The sequence below is a fragment of the Rhododendron vialii genome, chromosome 8a (assembly GCF_030253575.1).
Source record: "Rhododendron vialii isolate Sample 1 chromosome 8a, ASM3025357v1".
NCBI classification, from domain to species: Eukaryota; Viridiplantae; Streptophyta; class Magnoliopsida; order Ericales; family Ericaceae; genus Rhododendron; species Rhododendron vialii.
In genome coordinates, this window is record NC_080564.1 from 6,905,490 (window position 1) to 6,925,815 (window position 20,326).

Genomic DNA, 20,326 nt, shown 5'->3' on the forward strand with positions numbered 1-20,326 from the left:
AAGCTCAGCTCAATATCGATAAAGAGTTTTCAATTTTTTCCTCAATTTTTAGCCTATATCGATATTTGACTGAGCTAATTGTTACCAGGAATCTTTAAAAAAATGCTTTAAATGAATCGAGTGATCATGTGTGTGGAACTAGGTCGTATACAATGTAATGTGCAAATTTTGTACCCATATAATATGGACTCTTTGGCCTAGCTTTTCTTTTTCTTTTTTCTGGTGATCCCGAGGTGATCGGATTAGCCGCACATCAAATACTATTTCCCCTCCCGATCCTATCAAAGACAAGCTAGGGAATTTACAAGAGAATTAGTATTTTTTTAAGTTTCAAACTCATGATTCTTACTGTTCATATTTATTACCACTTGAGCTTCTCTGTTATAATTTGCGTTACCTTTGAGATTCTTTTGGCCTAGCTTTTGTAAGTGATTTTTTGGCACGATTTTTCTTTGGTCTCTCGTAAATGTACTGGATTGGAGTATAAATTTTTACATCGCATTGTTCGACTCGAGTAAAGGATAGTCGTCTTTTGGAGCCTATTTCGTCATTATAAGAGTTTTTCTCAATTGCGGTCTATATTTTTATTCTTTTAATAAAAACAAAAAATAAAGTGTAAAAATTTGATCAGAATCTTATGGAAATTAAAATAAAAACAGTGAAAAGACAGTGAAAAAATCATAAAAAGGTATGCCAAGTGGGTTGTAAAATGGGTGACACCCGTTAATGTGACCTGGCCCACGAAAACTACCGCAATTAACGGATCTGGCATCGACTCGTGGATTGGGTGGGCCATTTGGCCGACTTCTTGATTTTTCAAATTTGGAAAGGACAAATTACACAGACCTTCCCTGAGGTATCTATTTAGTACAGATGCTCCTCACATTCTGGAAATTTTACAATGGTCTCCGTCGAGGTTCAAAATCATTCACCACTAAACTCCCTCCATTTGGAAGATTACGGTATCGAGTAACCCACCCAACCATTTACTGAGTATTTTTTTTTTCCCTCGTTTAAAACCCTAGCCGCAGCCAGGAGGCCTCTGCCTCTCTCCTCCCCCCTCCTCCTCCCCACGATACCCTCATCGTCTCTTTATTCTCATTTTGCCTGATTTCTTCAAGCTCCCTAGGCTGCGTCTCCATTGATCGGCGAGGTCCTCTCGTCAGCGTGTCCAGCAGTCGGTGATGCCCAAGCCTGTATCTCATCCGCCGTCTTCAGATCTGATGTTCTTGGGCCGGTAGTGAGTAGTAAATAAGGTGTGCGGTCGGGTTCGTGGGTTTTTCGTTTCTTTGTTTTTGTTTTTTCGGCGGGTTCCCATTGGTTTCTACCAGCTGTTTTTGGTTTCCCGAAAATCAATCCAGTCTTGTACAAATTTGGTTGTTTCCCCAAATCTGGTGTGGAAAAGGAGGTGGGCAAATAACTCCGACGCCTATTGAGGAATAGTCCAATGATGGTGGTCTCGATCTTGCTCCATACACGTTTCTGGATGGGTTTCAATGGAGGAATTGCCTTTCCGGTCGTGGTGGTCCTAGTCTAGTTGTTGTCTGTTATTAGCCGGTCTCACGCCGGTGGCTGATTTCGAGGTTAAGATTGGTTTGAGGAAGGGGGATCCCTCGTTTTTTCTTGCTTATTCAGTGATTAGGTTCCTTTTCCATAGGTGCGTCTTTATTACGGTGAACGCTATTGGTCGAACTTCGTGTGTCGGCTCTGCTTTGCAATATGTGCTTATTTCTCGGTGATAGAATTTAGGTTTCAACCTATTGTTCATAGCCTTTATCACTGTATTTTTCGGTAGATTCCTGTATTTACCCGATGGGCTTTTTGTTATGAAATGAAACTCGTGACTTATCAATATATATATATATATATAGTATATTTTTCTATTATATAGACCTACCACTATTTGACCACCACTAAAAAAAACCCCTTCATTTTGGTAATTGATTTGCATCCATTTATTTTTATTTTTTTTTATAATCACACTCTCTGCTTGTCTTCACAAATGGTCAGAACACTAAAAGAGATATGTAATATATTAGAGTGTGATTATTACAAAATGAAGTGCTAAATTCATTGCCCTACATTCTTTAGAAGTATATCAGCTTCCACATGATCACCACAAATTAAAAAGTACTACTACAAGCCTACAAAAGCTATTTATGGTTGTCTGGGCCAACTCACGTACATCTCAATTAATTTTCTTCCCTTTTCAGTCAAAGGCAGGCATCCACGCCGGGACTAAGAAATTTACAATAAATTACTCCCGTGCGACTTGATCTTGTGAATCGAACCCTGATCAATTGTGTGAGAAGTAAACCCATCAACCAACATAAGCCATGGAACTTACTCCTACGAAGATACTAAAAGCGATTTGACTTTTGTGTGTGTGTGTATTTTTCACCCGTATGTCGGGCCGTAAATGAATCGAGCAGCTCGCGAGCTCAGTTCGGTTTGGCTCGTTAAGGCTCGGCTCGTTTGTAACGAGCCGAGCTCGAGCTTGAGTATTCGGCTTGTTTACTAAATGAGTCGAGTGGATCTCGGCTCATACGACAAAAGCTCGGCTCGTTAAGGAAGACTCGACTCGATTAAAGAGGCTCGTTTAGTAAATGGCTAAGCTCGGCTCATTAAGGCTCGAGCCGAGCTCGAGCTCGAGTTTTTGGCTCGTTAAGTAAGCTAGCCAAGCTCGAGCTTGCCGAAGCTCGGTTCGGCTCAGCTCGTTTACACCGCTACCTGTATGCATACTAATTTGTTTTTATTCCCTAAAACACAATTCCAATTAGTCTTGATGGAGTAGTATTTGAGGAGTGCCAAATTCATTTGTAATCATAAATTAGATTTTATGAGATTAAATTCTTTCCGTCGGTGTTGGAAAACTTCACTTTTCTACCACCACCTATTTCGGTTCTATCGTGTATTTATTGTTAATCTAAACCGTTCATCTTGTAGACTTCGCATAGTAGTGTATCCATTCAAAAATAAACTTGATCCGACATCAATAAGAGTATAAAAAATTGAATTTTGCTATGTAAAATAGAGAGTTTATCTTTATTATTATTGACATAAATTAGATCGTCCATTTTATAAACCAAAATTTAAAATATTTATATATGTATCGACTTCCGATTAAGCTGATTTTTTACACGACAATACTATAGTGCAGGTTTTTAAATATGAACGATTTAAATTACAATAATAGATATTTAGTGAGACTCATAATAAGCGGTGGTGAAAAAATAAGGTTTTACGCCTACAGTAGATAATCAAGAAATGCAGATTCGTTTGGCTGTGCGGTAGACATGTTATGATTAATGAATTTACAGCAAATTATTGAACTTATCGGACTGTCTCTATTGGCATTTCATTGGCTTCCATTAACGGAGAAGCAGACTCCGGAGCATTTCTATCTCTTCGAATTTAGTAAAGGGTTTTCCGATCGAATCAGATTCGGACGGTGGCTTTACTCTACCCAAGCCCCACCGCCTTCAATCTTATCCCCAACTACTTCTCTTTAGAGTAAGAGAAAATCATACTTTCAGAGAGAGAGAGAGAGAGAGAGAGAGAGGGGAAGTACTGGGGAACGCACACTTACACACACAGTCACGTAGAGGGATGTCGGCGCGCGTGATGACGGTGGCGCAGGACGGAACCGGCGACTACCGAACGGTGCAGGAAGCCGTCGACGCCGTGCCGCTCAGCAACACGTGTCGCACGGTGATTCGACTGTCACCGGGGGTGTACAAGCAGCCGGTGTACGTTCCCAAGACCAAGAACTTCATAACCCTCGCCGGACTGTCTCCAGAGGACACCGTCCTCACCTGGAGCAACACCGCCTCCAAAATTGACCACCACCAGGTATGCATACATACAACATGTATCTAATTAAACAACTGAATGTTACACTTATTTGATAGATTCTGTAAGAGCAAGTCCACTCGTTGGTGTCAAGACGACCATGCCAAAGACATTTTTTGTTTACAACTCAGGTGTCCTGGCCAGCTTAAGCGCACCTTGACTAATCCTAGACCAATCCCACCGTTCACTTGTGGAAAGCACAATTGAAGCCATGCCAAAGCCATTTTTTGATTTGCTACGGCAGCAAAAAGTCAAATAAAATACTCCCTCCGTCCCAATTCTTTCGTGCCATTTTTCAATTGATTATATCTTACAATCTATTATCTCTTAGGTGATTTTGAAAACATCGTTTAAAAGAGCTCATTGAGATCTATCAAACAAGATCCATATTGCATATAAACAGTATTACCAATTATTTTTTATCCGGTTGGGATAGGATGAGGGACAAAAGAATGGGGACAGAGGGAGTAGTGATGCTTGCATACCGGGTTGGTGCCATTTTAGCACAATCTCAAATCAAGACTGTTGGTTTAGACTCGTCTCGTTTTTCAATCAAAATCAAATGGCTTGGATGATGTGGGAGAAACGGCAATAACCATCTTGGGTTGGACTTGGCGCCAAAATTTTGCATCAAAGATACAGATGGCAATGGGTGGACTTGGAATTTGCTAAAAAATAAAGTTGCCAAATTATGGCTTTGGCACCCTAAATGGCACTGGGTGGACTTGCTGTAACTCAAACAGTTAAATTTAGGGTTTTTGATTGGGTTCGGTGGTGGTTTATCAGACGTCTCGTGTTATTGGAACTGGAACTTTTGGGTGTGGGAGTGTAATTGTGGAAGGAGAAGATTTTATTGCTGAGAATGTGACATTTGAGAACTCTGCTCCCCAGGTAATTGAGTTCCTGTTTTAAGTGCTAATAGACATTTGTGTGAATGTTTTTCTGGGTTTGGGTTTGTTGGTTCTGGCGCATTCGGATTTGTTAATGTGCTTCTTGAGCTGTTGTTAATTAAGCGGTAAAGTTAGTGTAATTTGAAGTTACAATAGAGAAATGATATGGAGTTAGATAGGGGAGAGAGAATCTGTAATGGGTTATCTGAGTAATGTTTTCATTGATTGAATAACATTGCAGATTTATTGTAGCCGATAGAACTCATTAGACAACTAATTTGAAGTTACTCCTATCACTACCGTTTCCCGTACTGTGATTATGATTGACATGGATGTTGCACTCTGCCAAATTTCCAGTGGATCTTTTGTTTCTTGGTATTTTGATGTTCACATTATGTCACGTGTTGCTTATCTGTTATGTTATATGAATTTCAATTTATAGTTGGCGTATTGTTGCTGTACAGTGAATAGAATCTCAACTTCAGCTTTTCTTGGCCTGGTGTGATTTGTAGTCTCTGGGGGAGGTTTTTCAGTCGAGTACTCAAGGCATTAATTGAAGCTCTGTTAGTTAATAAGATCAGTTTATTTTGATGGAGTTTTTGCACAGGGTTCAGGCCAAGCTGTGGCAATTAGGGTAACAGCTGATCGCTGCGCATTCTATAATTGCAGATTTCTGGGTTGGCAGGTGTGCTTACCATCTTGTTGTATATCCAATAACCCCATAATTAGGTAGCACAAGGACTTCATCTTGTAAAATATTTAGAAGTTTGATTGCAGGAATATGTGTTGCCTTTCGGAAAGGGTGTTTCTAGGTCCTTACCAACATCACATTCACATCAGGCAGAACATATTTGGCTAATTGCCTCAATCAAGCAGTATATCATTTGAAAAAACTAATGTCAATTTTTTGCGAAGTGGTATCTCAATTTGCAGTTGTATTGATCAGTGACGCTTGCATAACTAGCTTGACCGCATAGAGACAAAACTCATGGATATAACATGTTTCTCAATGACTAAAGAACTTATTCTGTACTTTTCCACATTTTTTGTGTGCAGGATACCCTGTATTTGCATTATGGAAAACAGTATTTAAAAGATTGCTATATTGAAGGAAGCGTGGACTTCATTTTTGGGAATAGCACTGCTCTTATGGAGCACTGTCATATTCATTGCAAGTCCGCTGGATTCATAACTGCACAAAGTAGGAAATCTTCTCAAGAGACAACTGGCTATGTGTTCTTAAGGTGGATCATTAGCCATTCTTGGTGTCAAATTTAGTTTAAACCCGGATGGGGTGCTTTAATGCTCAATTAATGGTGAACATTTGGGACCTTGCATTGTGTTTAGTTTCTTTCCGATAAATCATAAGTACTTAACTGTCAATGGTTATGTTTGTTACAGCCATGCTTGTGCTTTCATTCCTACTATTGTATTTGCTTCAAAGAAAGTAATTTTGGTAATTTATAACTTCTCAGCTCTCTTACCATATGTAAATAAATAAATACTATTTGATATTGTTCATCAGGCCTAATTGGTCTGCATAGGTGATCCCAGGTTTTTAGCATAGGGAGTAATGTTGCAGTAGAAAGCACAAAACCTTTAGTCAAACTTTTTGTCTATGGAACACCAACACTCCTAGAGCCCAGCGTGTCCCCGTGACACGGGGACATTGCAAAAAACGTATGGGATACATGGCATACGCCACGTGGCATGTCCATTAAATTCAATTAATTTTTTTAGGGGGAGGGACACGTATAGAGACACGTCAATGGTTAATATTTGTATTAATTCAAATATATTGAGTTAAAAGTGTAATATGATTTTGTATGTGATGTATATATGATGCATGGTGATATATATTTGATGCTTCATGCTTCTACATATAACTATATTTCCATTGGTATAAAATGATCATTCTTTATTTATTTTTGTCGTGTCCCCAGCCGTGTCTGTGTCTATTTTTTAATTAAATCTTGTGTCCGTGTATGTATCCGTGCTACATAGTTGCTCGTGAATACAAACATGAAACTTATTTTTGGGTTGGGATAGAGAAATTGGGACCTCTAGAAAGAGCAGAATGTTGAAACAATATTTCTCTTGGTAAATCCATGTTTATTGTTGTCTACTTGTCTTACATTTGGGAGCGTAACAAGATTTATTAACTTCTCTCTTTCTATCTAATAATAAACATAATTCTCCTAGAAATTTGATATTGTATTCTCCTGTTAATTCATCTCTGGTTGGAAAGAGTGGAATCGTTCTCTTGAACTTATGGGCAGCTTATGCATTCAATCTTCTTTGGACAGTGTGATTATAAGAAAGAGAGTGGACTATAACATTTGTGATTCCCTCGTTCTTTATTGCTTTCCCTAAACAGCGCCAAATGATTTCACATGTATAATTTTACTGTTTGTCATATGAATCCAGATGTGTGATCACTGGAAATGGAGGGACATCATACACCTATCTTGGACGGCCGTGGGGACCATTTGGAAGGGTAGTTTATGCATACACATGGATGGATGCGTGTATCAAACATGTTGGTTGGCATAACTGGGACAAACCTGAGAATGAGAGAAGCGCTTGCTTTTACGAGTACAGGTACTTCATGTTCAGCCCTTCCTGGAAATATCTGCAACTTTATGATAAAATTTAAATAAACTTTATAACGTACATATACAAGGTAATGACTTTCAAAACTTATCTTAAAAGTTATTTATTTAACACTGCTGACAGGGTTAGTGCCCTGGGGACGTGTTGTCTTTCGCAGTTGGAAAATGGATTACTTCTCTCTCTTTTTTTCTCTTTTTTTTAAAGTTTGCATTTCTCATCTGGAATGAATGCATACAAAATATGGGTTTCTTTTTGGCAATGGAGCCGAAGAGTGTTGTAATTTTGAAAATTTAGGAGGAATAATTTTTTTCCAGTTTGGTCTCCTACAATTGAATTAGCTTGAGGTTCCTGGTGAAACTATTGCAATTGAGCCTGAAGTCTTTCATCTCTTCCTTTTAATAGTTTGCAATGGACCCTGAGGTACTTCTTTTGTCCTACTTATATGTCCTTCTCATGCATGCACTCGCCACAACACACAAGCGCATACTTCAACCCCAGAATGCTAAACAGAAGGGAAAATATTAGAATGAGAATGCAGAAAATTGTGTAAAACTTTCAAATTATAGAACGCCTTTCTCCTTGTTTCACCTTGTTTATTTCAGATAGAGATTATTTGGGTGGGTTTTTGCAAAATACTGCAGGTGTTTTGGGCCTGGTAGTTGCCCATCAAAACGGGCGACCTGGGCGAGGGAACTAGTGGATGAAGAAGCAGAACAGTTCCTCAAGCACTCTTTTATCGACCCAGATTTCCAAAGGCCTTGGCTATCCCAAAGAATGGCCTTGAAGATTCCATATTCGGCTTAGGAAATAATTTAATGTATAAGGTCAGATGCAGGAGATTCCCAGCTTATAATCATCGAAACAAGGTTCCATATTAGGCTTTCATGTTAGATTCAATAAAGCTTCCTAGGTGCCGATAAAAATAAATAAAGCTTCCTAGGTGGGAGGCAAATAAATGACACCTGCCGATGCAGCGACTGTGTACGTATTCTACGAAAAGCTGTGATATCCGCTTAGCAATGTATCTTGTGTATTTTTAAGCAGCAAACTCTGCCTTTGTTTATTTTGGGATGTTAGAAACATGTGGTACTTGTAGGAATGAGAAAGTGTCTTGAGCAATTCCAAAATGGTTCTGGTGTAGATGGCCTTATAATGATTTGTATTGTGTTTCCTTCCTGGATTCAATGGTTCAAGGAGAATTTTGTTCATTTTTCGGAAAATGGGAGACCCCCGCATGATAATCCACGGTTGAGAATCGGGGAAAGATGCGATTCTCACCTGGATTTTATCAACATGTTATTCCCTTACATCGCAAGGGGAGGTGATTAGTTAAATTGTTTTCAAGCAATTTTCTCTTTGGCAAAAAGAAGGGAAAAGATTCAAGTACTGTATGAGGATGCGGGGAATTGAACCCCAAGCATCTCGCGTAGGCAAGCGCTCTAACCATTTGAGCTACATCCCCTTATGTGTTGCGATTTGAATTATTATTTGAGCTATGATATCCGTCCTATCGTTGCCCGATAGGAGGAAAACCTGTTTGACAAAGTTGACTTTGAAATTCTTGTTGCAATATTATTTAGTAGTAACAAAGCAATTTGCGTTTACTTAAAGGGCTTATATTTAACACAAACCAAACTGCATTAGTCACGGGGAAAAAATTACTTATATTCTAAAGATGAAGAAAATTAGTAATTTTTAAGTTCTACAATTCATTAAGCTATGTATATGACCCAACAGAGGAAGAAAGTATTCATGCAAATACCGAAGAGAGGTTCTAAAATACGACAACTATATATTGTGAGTACTGTACTGTCTAGCAAAGTATACAATATTTGGACAAGGTCTTTTTTTTGTTGGGGAGAGATCCCGTCTAGTTTTGGACTCCATCCAGTCCGATCCAGTTTTGTTATGGTAAACTACAATTTACGCAACATTGTAGCTCGTAACCCAACATTGTAGCTCGTTTTGGGCTTACTCGAATAAGTTAATACTCGGCTTGTTTGACTTTATTCAAGATTCTCGAGATCGGCTCACGGTTGATTCGATTAAAACTCGTTTGAGATCGATTCGTCTCATAAACAAATTTAACTTAATATGTTTTTACTTATCGGATAATTAAGTGTTGGAGCCAACTTACACGCATCTCGACTAATTCTCATCGTCCACCGGCGGGACATCATTTAACCTGGGTCAAGGCCTTCGTCTTAGAGGTTTGCTCTCAAACCTCCCAAGGCTATCAATTCCTCTAAAACCAGTTTATAAAACTCGTTAAGTTTTCAAATCAAACTTAAATAATTACCAATTGAGTAATTGTTTGAGACTGTTGGGTTTGTTTATCGGCCCTAGCCCCGTTCCGCTAAGGTTCTAATTCTATAAGTGTTTATCTCCTGATTTACGAGACAAGTCATTCTCTTTTAATGCATCACTTTTAATTTAATTTAAAAAATAAATATTTATTTTAATTTAATAAGTGGAACTGTGGAACACAACCTTAGAAGCTCCCATCTAATTGCTTCCGGTGTTTACACGTGCAAACGCACGTAATGGTTTAATCTTCGAAGGCGGAACTCCATAATAAAAGATCCCCAAACGGAGTTTAAAAGGTCTCGCCGCCATTCCCACCACCGCGACCACCGTCATCGCCGCCGTTAACTGCCACCTCGATAAAGGTACTCGATCTCTAAGAATCATCATTGTTCTCGGGAATTTATACCTATTTATCTCTTAAGCTTATAAGTTACGATGGTAACATCGTTTTGCAATCGCATGATCATTCAACAAAAAGAATGCATTTTTGCATACATCTAATTTATGTTTCTGTTTTGGTTTTTGGAAAACCAGTGGAAAATGTAATGAAGAGAGGGGGGGAAATCATGTTTTTTTTAGTATTTTTGTGTGAATTGTGCTGTTTCTGAATTGAAAATTTTAGTAGACTCGAGTCATTTGCAGTTATTTTGATTTCGGTCATTAATTTTCTTAGGAGAAAAGGGAATTTTTTTTTTATAGCATTTTTGTGTGAATTGTGCTGTTTCTGAATTGAAAATTTTAGTAGACTCGAATGATTTGCAGTTATTTTGATTTCGGTCATTAATTTTCTTATTAGAAAAGGGAGAAATTCATATTTTATTGAGTTGATTTCTTTTGTATTGGGTTAATAGTTCAGAAGTAACCCCAAGGGCTGGTAAGTGTCTTAGCCTGGGACTTAGGGGTTGGCTCCCTCTTAAGCTCTAAGGTTCGATTCTCCTTGCCAGCAACTCTTGGAGCCACCTCAACCCCACGCGTAGGCATGTGAAACAGTTGTGGGAGGGGCTGTAGGGATTAATCCGAGCATAAGCGTGTGAAATGGTTGTGGGAGGGGATGTAGGAATTAATCTGAGGTGCGCGCAAACTAGCCGAGACACCCAACATTACCAAAAAAAAAATTCAGAAGTGGTAGGATGTGGTTTAAGGAGAAGGAAGATATTGCTCGTGAAAAGAAAGAGGCCGCACGTAGCTCACGAATCATGATGGGATTACAAATTCTTTTCTTCATACTGTTTAACGTTTGCCTTCTTTGCATCGTCACGTTGGAATTAATGAACTTGTCATCTCTTCTCTGTTTGAATGGCAATGCTGCTTATGATTTCGGAATAACACAGCTTGATTTGAACCCTAATATTAACAGATGTTGTCTTTGCAGTTTACGACATACATATTACATAAGCTTGTGAATTTTCCTGCAGGAAACTATGAGGCGGAATAGGAAGCGGAAGCGGACGAGTATAACTGATCTGAATGCTGATGTACTGAGACTTATCATGGTTTTTGTGGCTAAATCTTCTGATGGGGCGGGCAGTTTTGCAAGGGCAACATCAGTGTAAGTTTTTATTTTCAAGAGCACTGCTAAATCTTTCGGTTGCTGGTTGTTTATAAAGATTATCTTGTTGCTACGGGGATTATTGGGTGTCCAAAGTCATTGAAATTTTCTATGATAGGAAACATTTTCGGTGTAAAACACAGATGAAAGTGAGTAATTTGTTTCTAAAGGTACCCACTTTGCTTTTTCCCAATGGCAAAATTTGCTCACATGCAAGATAGCATGAGGTCATTAGGTCATCATGCATGGACAGCATGGTTACTTTAGGGCTTACGGCCAAAGCTACTCAATAATGCTTAAGTTAAAGCTAACAAGGGATAAATTCATGTAGGTACATGCTGACCTACCACGATATAGAACTTAGAGCCAGAGGTGATATGTCTCACAAGGCATGCCCTGGGCCCCCACCAAATCTTCTAAGGCTTAAATGTGATGCCAGGGTTTGAAATGTCGGCCGTTACGAAACAGATTTTGACCTCCGCTGCCGCTGCCGTCATTTACTTGCGTATCGACCGCTACGATCCAATATCATCTAATATATGGCCGTATCACTGATATCGTTACGTTTGCCGATACCATGGTTTAAAACCGTGTGATGGTCATGTAATGTTGCCTATTACTTTGGTAGTTTCACCGTGCCATCCATATGAATAGGCCAAGAAATGGTGCCTATATATGCTCTGTGTGGCTAGGAGGTAGAGATGAAGGTTTAACCAAACCCATGTGTCCGGGGTGGATTTAGTTGCCTACGGCTGGTCCTGCTGAGAGAGACCTTTGTGGAACATGTAGAAGTAGAATCAATCAAAATCATAACCTACAAACTGGCTTCTGAGTTTCTGACAAACCTACGCACAAAATCTTAAATATTTTATGGGTTTGTGTCATGGGCATGTGTTCACGCTCTATGTATAGAAGGTATTAGTCACTCTGCACACCATTGGAAGACATCTGAGATTATGTCCTCTTTTAGCTCTGTAATTTTACTTTTAGTACTCCACTGATCCTTTCTCTCTCCCTTTGTTTGATAGACTGCTTTGTTGCTCCCAACTCAATATTTAGGCCTTTTTGGTGATGTGAATTTTGTTGAAGAAATTACAGAACAAGTTCCTGGAGGGCATAGCCTCCAAATACATAAGAGAAAACAAAAGGCAGAGGCAGATGGGGGATTAACTGGCACAAATATCCTGCTAAAACTGCCAATTTCTAGCTGACAATATATGTAGGCTAGAGTTCTTTAATACAAGTGAATCGAGTAGCTTTGATTCTGAGTTCAAAGGCATTCTGATCCAGCAGATAAGTGGAGGATCTTGAGATGCCACGAAAGGTCCCCTACTTTCTCTCTTTGCTACTCTCTGGGTTTTGATGCTTCTAACATGTTTTCCCACTCTCCGTTGGAACCTTCAACCACTTGCTGAACTATTTCAAAATCATTATGGCCATGTTCGGTTTGAGACTTGAGGAAGTTTTTTGGGGTAATGAGTGGAGAGAGAAAGAGAAACAAGAGTAATAATTAGAGAGAGTTTACTGGGGACCGTGCACAGAGAGAAAATGTTGGGTCTAGAGACCCAAAACGAACATGGTGTATACGTTTATTTCTTGGTGTGAACAAATGGTAAGCGTCTCTGCCGTCAAAAGAATTTCATAAGATGAAATGTTTAGGAATATTGATGCGGTTATCATTGTAATTGAATTCCCTTGGGCCTTGGGAGTGAGCTCTAATCATAGGGAAAAGCCTTTGCACATGGTGTAATGGGTGTGTCCAATTAAATATGTGAAACATAGGGCAAGCCAAATAGGCTATTTCTTTGGGAATTAGCAGCTGGTAGTGACTAGTGAGTGGGTTTGGTTTTTACTGACGGGAATTTCTGGATAGACAGGTAGTTTACTTGGCGTTCTACATTCTGAATTTGGTTCAGGTTGCTTGTAACCTAAGAAGAACGGACCAAGTCTACCGCCTCACATATTAGCGTCCGTATTGGTCATGTTTGGACATACTCTGAACATCTGTCGGAGACCAAATAGTTAGAATTTTTCACGATACGTACTTAAGTCAAGCTACCTTGTAACTTTATGGGGACATGTTAGTAGGTCCAATTGCAATTTTAATAGCTTATTCAGCGACTGTTGCTTTTATATTATGGACGTGTCGTGTCCTCAACCCATCTGCATTTTATTTTTTGAAAAGAAACTTCCCTCTGTGTTCGTGTAGTGTCCTGTCGTGTGTTTGTAACCGTGCTTCTGAGCTCATAAGTCATAACCATCCCGACACTGCAACCCTGTCCGTTTCAAATTTGATAAAAGTTACATGCACTGGAAGTTTGTTACTCATTTCTCAGGAACAGAATATCAGTTTGTTCAAGTCCAGCATGGCTTGAATTTGCTAGGAATTTGGTTGACTCAGATACACCCCAGTAGCTGCTACCTTGGTGCTTCTGAGATTGCCAAGCAATAGACCTTGGCATTTGTCAGATTCTTGTCAGGATTACCAGAAGGCCTGTGGAAAGTGCACAAAGACTCACCAACCAACATCAATTCATCTTTTGATTGTAGTGATGTTCTTGTTACAGCTGCAAAGGATTCATGGAGATTGCTGAGGACACAGAGGTCTTGAAAGCTGTAGTTTTTGATAAGCAAAGTGTCTCTGGATTCGATGAATCGTTTTGGAAGATCAATGGCTTGTTAAGCAAATGTTCGAGTGCAAGAAATGTGGGTGCTGTGAACATACTTTTAACGGTAATATGTGCCTTAAGCCCTTATCTTTTTCACTTACTCTGTTTGGATCTTTGATTTATGAAAGGATTTGTCGAGGGGAAAGAAAAGGTAAGACAAACACCACTTGGATTTGTCATGGGAAATCCCTTGTCTTTTATTTCTTTTCGACAAAACCATTTAGCACAGATTAACTTAGCATCATAGTGGTGAGGAATGGAGTGGGACTGTTATGTGTGTATCATTTCTCACCAATATAAATAAGCGGGGTTTCCGTTTTCAGTTTTCCCTCCATTCTTATCAGTACCCACCAAATCCCTCAATCCAAATGGGCTGTAATAATTTGCTTAAAGAGTTAAGCCAGAAGGATTGTGCCTCAATGTCTGACCTTCTTAAAGCCTTTTTAACTTGATTCCTTGAATTGTTTGAATGCTCTTATTATGCTTTCTCTGGTCAAGATGGGCGTATAGATTAGCTAATCTGTAATGTATGTATAGTACCTCAAGGAACGGGTGGAATATTCATGGGCAAAGGAGAGAGTAGTTGAGGTAGCCGTGAAGGTAATAGTAACAGCTTCGACTCTCACTTTTTATTACTGTCTTCTTTTGGTAGGGATTATGGATTATAGTCCCCCTTCTCAACTATTAAGTCACACATGCAGGAGTTATTTGACAGGGTGGAGGCTGTTAATGCTGTTTTTACAAGGGCAAGGTTGAGAGCTGCTGTGTCGGCCGGCGAGGTTTCTCTCTCTCTCTCTCTCTCTCTCTCTCTCTCTCTCTCTCTCTCTCTCTGTGTGTGTGTGTGTGTGTGTGATATTTGGGTCCTGCATGGCTGCATTAATGGCCCTACTCAGTTAACTTGGACATGTGTATGTGCAGATGGTTAAACAGATGCTTCATGAGATACGGATGGATATCAATGAAATCCGCGAGCATCTGGACAAATTCGAGGTTGCTGGATTTTTCAAGGCCTGAATAGGTTTTTGCACATTTTTTCCATAGCCGTATATAATCGCCAAATTGATGGATATCCATGTTTTTCCATCCCTTTTGATTAACTTTATCGCCAGAGTAACGAAACTTCATCTCAGAGTTTATGCTCTTCCAAACTATAGGGTTTTATGTTAATGCAATCCGGGGTTTTGATAGGCTTTTTGCATTGCTAATTTTAGGGCAAAATAAATTGCCATAAGAAGGAACCACATCTTCTGTTACATCGCTACCTGATTAATCCTGCTAGTAGTCATATGCTTGTCTCAAAGATTAAGGCATGCATGTGCAAGTATGAACCGTAGTCATATGCTTGTCTCAAAGATTAAGGCATGCATGTGCAAGTATGAACCGGTGTACACTTGGACTCGTTTTTGTGTACCCGCAGATTTTTTTATTCTATTACTTGTTAGGTCTCATCTACCGGTCCCCTTCTACATGTCTGTCCAAACGAGGCCTGTATTGATTCTATTGAAACCGACTCTAGACACTTGTGAAGGAAGGTCTAAAATTTAGAAAGTGCGGGGGAAAATAGCCATCTTCGCATTTGAAAATTTACCATGTCAAATGACTACTCGAAGAAAGCAGCAGAATCAATCAGCACTCAGGAGCCCCCTTTTAGTTTTTAACAAAATTAGATACCCAACAAAACAAAAAAAATTCCTTCAAGTTAATCATGCGAAATATGCATTAAGGAAGAAAACAGGGAAATACCATTTTGGAATTGTTTCGAATGGCTAGATAACTGTTTAGGCACAATATTACAGATTCCAGAATGTGTATTTCAAATGGTAACTCTCTAGGGTATTAGCATTCTCAGCATAATGCTACAAGAAAGCATGAGAGCACAGATGAAATAGACCAAGGCACAAATCATATCATCAAACCAATGTCAAATCACAGCAGCTCAAATTCAAGCGAATGGACAAAAAGGAGGAGAAGAATAACAGACTCGTGTTTCTCCAGAACACCCACAAACGCGACAAAAAAGGACAACTAGGCTATTTAAGTTTGAAGTACAAGATCAAGGCGATTGCAATGACGAGGACTGCAATGATGGAGCCAATAATCCACTTGTTCTTGTTCATCCTTCTTGACATGTTGGTTAATATTTTCTTACTCCTACTAATGTTGTCATCCACTCCATGAAGCTGAAACACAAAATAGGAAATAAGTTAGATAAATATAATTGGACAGATCACCAAATGGCAAATGAAAATGAAATAGCACAGAAGTGTACCATACTTGTTGAAGCCAAATTCGAGTACTACAGATAATTTTCAAATAGAGAGCAACGGAATTACATGCATAGAAATGGAGTTTGTCTACAACAAACAAGGACACAGTGAGAACATCTGATCACTGGTGAAGGCGCCCAAATGTTTTTGGGATGAAAGACACAATGACCATAAGTTCATCTGTTTGATGTTCATAACCCATCCACTCTGACCCCTCTCTCTCTCTCTCTCTCTCTCTCTCTCTCTCTCTCTCTCGTCTAAGACCGAAACCCTTATATATTACATATATATATATACACACATACACACTTTTTTTTTGAACAGTCAGTCTGAGACTGAAACCCTTATTAGGAATGAAAATATATATATTATTTAATTTTATATTCAACATATCCCCAATGTATCGTATCCTACATTTTGGAAAAGATCAAGTATCCGAATCCGTGCTTCTTAGTGAAGGGTATGGGGGCCTCTAGTGTTTTATTGTGTGAGAGTACTTATGGATATTGTCGGATCACTATATTCTCCTCTTTTCATAGTGATTCCTCATCCAATTTTCACCCGTGGACACAAGCTTTAAAGCCCAACTGCGTACATCCTCGTGTAGTAGGTATTGTTCAGTTAAATATTTCATTAGGTTCATAATTCGTCATAACAACTCAAACAATCAAATATCAATAATAAAATCACAAGCACTAGTGGGTATCACCGTGGTATTGGCGTGTAAGAGAGACTGGCGTTGTTGGTGCAAATCCTGAAGAATTGAAACACCAAGCTCCTCTGTCTCCAACATGGTCCTTCTACTTTCTCTAACCCTGTCACTGGATTTGTTTAATCTTTCAGTTGACATCATCAATCTTGCCCTTTGATCAGCTGATACCTATTGCAGTCATTTGCAAACAGAATAGCATTTCATGAATCAGATGAGAGAACTAATGCTATATGAGAGATCCCAGATAGATAAAAGGTAATACAAGTTCTATTGTCCTGAAAACAGACACTCAACGGCCATTGAAATGAACTCAAAATTGTCAAAATGGGACAAGAGTAAACCCAACTGGTTTCTTATCAAATGCTCGTTTAAAGGAAACCCTTACTCAAAATCTATCTCAAAGAGATACTGTGCCAACCGGCTACAGAATAGCATTACATGAATCAGATGAGAGAACTAATGCTATACGAGAGATCCCAGATAGATAAAAGGTAATACAAGTTCTATTGTCCTGAAAACAGACACTCAACGGCCATTTTAATGAACTCAAAATTGTCAAAATGGGACAAGAGTTAACCCAACTAGTTTCTTATCAAATGCTCGTTTAAAGGAAACCCTTACTCAAAATCTATCTCAAAGAGACTGCGCCAACCGGCTACAGAATAGCATTACATGAATCAGATGAGAGAACTACTGCTATATGAGAGATCCCAGATGAGTGCAATTTTGTTCACCCTCCTTAAAAGAGGGTGAATGATACCTTCCTTCCTATTTGTTGAAATGGTGTGGATTCCACACAAAGTGATGTCATGCTTACCATGCAATACACTTTTTGGTAAGCATGACATCACTTTATGATAGAATCCACATAATTTCAACCAATAGGGAGGAGGGTAATGTTCACCCTCTTAAGTGGAGGGTGAACAAAACTCAACTCATCCCAGATAGATAAAAGGTAATACAAGTTCTATTGTCCTGAAAACAGACACTCAACGGCCATTGAAATGAACTCAAAATTGTCAAAATGGGACAAGAGTAAACCCAACTGGTGTCTTATCAAATGCTCGTTTAAAGGAAACCCTTTCTCAAAATCTATCTCAAAGAGACACTGCGCCAACCGGCTACAAACGGGCTTTCCTACAAGGAAGCAAAAAACAAGAGACGAAAAATTAAAGCGAGCCGAACATACCGTTAGTGCATCAGCCATTCCAGATTCCAACAAATCATCTCGGGCAGCTTGGTTCAAATTAGTTGATGTAATTCGTTTGACTTCAGCTTTCAAGTTGTTCACATCAGATTTGTATTCCCTCAACTTGGCAAGCAGCACAGCCTTTACATTTGGCTGCAAACTTCTTGCCTCGAGGTCCATTTTCCGGATCTATAGAAACAGAAAGCCATGTCATATTAAATTAGAAATTTGGAAAAAAAATAAAGTTTAAGACAACAAAAGTCACAACCATACCAAGGATTCCGCTTCATCTAGTCCAGCTTTTATTTCTGAAACTTTCTGCTTCTTTTGCTCTGCAAATAAGGGGACGTCGTAATTTCTTTAGATCCATATCCAATCATCCTCCTTTTTCTGGATAAGTAGATATTCAATATTCCATGACAAAGGAAAAACCGAAACCAAGAAGTGGAAAATATTGAAAATTCCAACATGTTTCTGTCAGAGAACCACAAGGACAATATAATTAATGGTTCTCAAATCCACCTTGCTAGCGAGGGCGTATATACAGCCCTGTAAAGAGCCAATGCAAACGCGTTCAACACACAATTCTAACGGATTAGAGTCGGCTGCAAGTAAGTGGTGCCATCACTTATTTCTATTTAAAGAAAAAAGGAGTCACATCTTCTTCCCTATTCTACGGTATCTTTTCCGTTTGCTTCTCCTTGGTTTGAAATTAGTGCTAAACAAAGGAAGGAAATGCTGGAAACTAGTCTATGGATTTGGTGACAATGTATAAATCACGCATCTTTAAGGTTCCACAGAGTTCAACCAATACTTATTGAGAAAGCCTATACACATATTTTGCATAAGTGGTTCTTCGTACTACTTTTCCCTTTTTGGTAATAATAAAAATGCTTACTATAGAGAAAGGAGAAATGGATTAGAACACATTGCCAACACCTTTTTAATTACACAGTAGATCTAGCTGCCAGGAACAACCTATTTTGTTGATGCATTCGCAAGATTGATATGAGAGACCGAGTTGTATTTTGTCATCACTTATCATTACTTCACACAACAAAATCGATACATGCGCATCTTTAAAAATCAACCAGGAAAAATTCCAACAGCTGCCATCTCGAAAACACGCAATTCACCAGAACAAGCATACACAGATTTTGTATATAACAAAGACGTATTATACAAGCTGAATCATCAAATCAAATTAGGGCTTTTTTCTCACCTCCATCGAGAAGAGTAGCTGACGTGCACTTTTTCGACAAATTCGCCGAAAGCTCGCAATACTGGCGCTCGTACCTTTCGAATACGTCACTCATTGCTCCCCGTTAAAATCTGTACAATCAATCCGTTAATCCGATTACAAAAACAAATTTCATCGATATAATAAATACGATTAACAGATCGCTTCGACCTAAATGAAGAAAGCAATGCGCTAGGGTTTAATTAGAGCTTTGAATAGATCGATTCGAATAATCAAACACGAATTAAGGAACTCAACTTCGAATAATTCATAGATATGATAAGAAATAGGTAGAACCTGAAACGGATCGGGAAATCTCGTCGGAGATCGAAGAGGTGGCCGGAAAAATCGCCGGAGCTCGATGGTGGATCTCAAATGATTCTGTCTGGAGACAAAGCTATTCGTGTTTTTCTCGTTCCAACCGAATGGTCATTTAACAATTAATGGAAAGCGAGGGATTGATAAAGAGAACCGGAAGGGAACGGTTTGAGAAAGACACTTTGTGCTCTTTGCTTGACACCTGTCATTCAGGGTTTTTTTTTTTTTTTTTCGCGAACCTGTTATTCTAAGTTGTTCGGTCTACGAGAAACTCTTCTCAGTGAAATTAGTTGTCTCACCCTCCCTCCAAAGTGGAGATGGAGGTTCGATTCCACATGAGGCGAATTTGGGGTTCAGGGTTATGAACAGCCTTTGGATCCTCTGTTTACTAGCATACTAATACCCTGTTAACCCCCATGATGTATACATTATTGGCAAATAAAAACATATTGTTCGGTCCACAATTGGTTCATGAATTTTTTTTGAAAACTGATTTTCGCGCGCCACTTTTTACTAATGGCGCTCCAATTTTAATGTTAAGTAACTTTATGAACAAAGTGGGGCGCCATTAATAAAAAGTAGAGCGCGAATATCAATTTCCATTTTTTTTCTTGACAACTCACGTATCCAAGCTAGCTTTCGCGTATCTCGATAAATTTTGGGAGACTAATCTCACCGCTTGCGGAGGTCTCAATTTAAACATGAACAAAGCTCCGTATA

General features: G+C 39.0%; 3 protein-coding genes across 7 annotated transcripts; 2 read left to right on the top strand and 1 right to left on the bottom strand.

Annotated features, from left to right (window-relative positions):
* The first annotated feature begins 3,290 nt into the window (after positions 1-3,290).
* On the top strand, positions 3,291-8,482 carry LOC131335112 (pectinesterase 31). 4 transcript variants are annotated; one of them, XM_058370318.1, is made up of 7 exons: positions 3,291-3,852; positions 4,639-4,743; positions 5,350-5,427; positions 5,520-5,582; positions 5,799-5,986; positions 7,170-7,343; positions 7,997-8,482. In XM_058370318.1, the coding sequence occupies exons 1-7, from the start codon at positions 3,610-3,612 to the stop codon at positions 8,157-8,159; spliced, it is 1,014 nt and encodes a 337-aa protein (XP_058226301.1). In that variant the 5' UTR covers positions 3,291-3,609; the 3' UTR covers positions 8,160-8,482. The 4 variants fall into 4 exon arrangements, with proteins under 4 accessions (XP_058226301.1, XP_058226302.1, XP_058226303.1 ...); XM_058370319.1 differs by lacking the exon at positions 5,520-5,582; XM_058370320.1 differs by lacking the exon at positions 4,639-4,743.
* A 1,372-nt stretch (positions 8,483-9,854) lies between these two features.
* Positions 9,855-15,067, top strand: LOC131335115 (uncharacterized). Its single transcript, XM_058370325.1, has 6 exons — positions 9,855-10,024; positions 11,078-11,211; positions 13,779-13,944; positions 14,418-14,480; positions 14,582-14,659; positions 14,799-15,067. The coding sequence occupies exons 2-6, from the start codon at positions 11,084-11,086 to the stop codon at positions 14,892-14,894; spliced, it is 531 nt and encodes a 176-aa protein (XP_058226308.1). The 5' UTR covers positions 9,855-10,024; positions 11,078-11,083; the 3' UTR covers positions 14,895-15,067.
* A 699-nt stretch (positions 15,068-15,766) lies between these two features.
* Positions 15,767-19,756, bottom strand: LOC131335113 (vesicle transport v-SNARE 13-like). Of its 2 annotated transcripts, XM_058370322.1 has the most exons (6): positions 19,586-19,756; positions 19,271-19,380; positions 18,322-18,380; positions 18,049-18,237; positions 16,857-17,027; positions 15,767-16,060 (listed from the first exon to the last, which is right to left on the bottom strand). In XM_058370322.1, the coding sequence occupies exons 2-6, from the start codon at positions 19,362-19,364 to the stop codon at positions 15,911-15,913; spliced, it is 663 nt and encodes a 220-aa protein (XP_058226305.1). In that variant the 5' UTR covers positions 19,365-19,380; positions 19,586-19,756; the 3' UTR covers positions 15,767-15,910. The 2 variants fall into 2 exon arrangements, with proteins under 2 accessions (XP_058226305.1, XP_058226306.1); XM_058370323.1 differs by lacking the exon at positions 19,586-19,756 and having other exon boundaries at positions 18,322-18,438.
* Positions 19,757-20,326: the final 570 nt, after the last annotated feature.

Excerpts from the sequence above, each read along its gene's own strand:
- LOC131335112 (XM_058370318.1), top strand. The coding sequence starts at position 3,610 with ATGTCGGCGCGCGTGATGACGGTGGCGCAGGACGGAACCGGCGACTAC. Across the intron at positions 4,744-5,349 it reads TTGAGAACTCTGCTCCCCAG|GGTTCAGGCCAAGCTGTGGC; the intron begins GTAATTGAGTTC and ends GTTTTTGCACAG. Across the intron at positions 5,987-7,169 it reads ACTGGCTATGTGTTCTTAAG|ATGTGTGATCACTGGAAATG; the intron begins GTGGATCATTAG and ends ATATGAATCCAG.
- LOC131335113 (XM_058370322.1), bottom strand. The coding sequence starts at position 19,364 with ATGAGTGACGTATTCGAAAGGTACGAGCGCCAGTATTGCGAGCTTTCG. Across the intron at positions 18,381-19,270 it reads AGCTACTCTTCTCGATGGAG|AGCAAAAGAAGCAGAAAGTT; the intron begins GTGAGAAAAAAG and ends CCTTATTTGCAG. Across the intron at positions 18,238-18,321 it reads TAGATGAAGCGGAATCCTTG|ATCCGGAAAATGGACCTCGA; the intron begins GTATGGTTGTGA and ends CTGTTTCTATAG.
- LOC131335115 (XM_058370325.1), top strand. The coding sequence starts at position 11,084 with ATGAGGCGGAATAGGAAGCGGAAGCGGACGAGTATAACTGATCTGAAT. Across the intron at positions 13,945-14,417 it reads CTGTGAACATACTTTTAACG|TACCTCAAGGAACGGGTGGA; the intron begins GTAATATGTGCC and ends ATGTATGTATAG. Across the intron at positions 14,481-14,581 it reads TAGTTGAGGTAGCCGTGAAG|GAGTTATTTGACAGGGTGGA; the intron begins GTAATAGTAACA and ends TCACACATGCAG.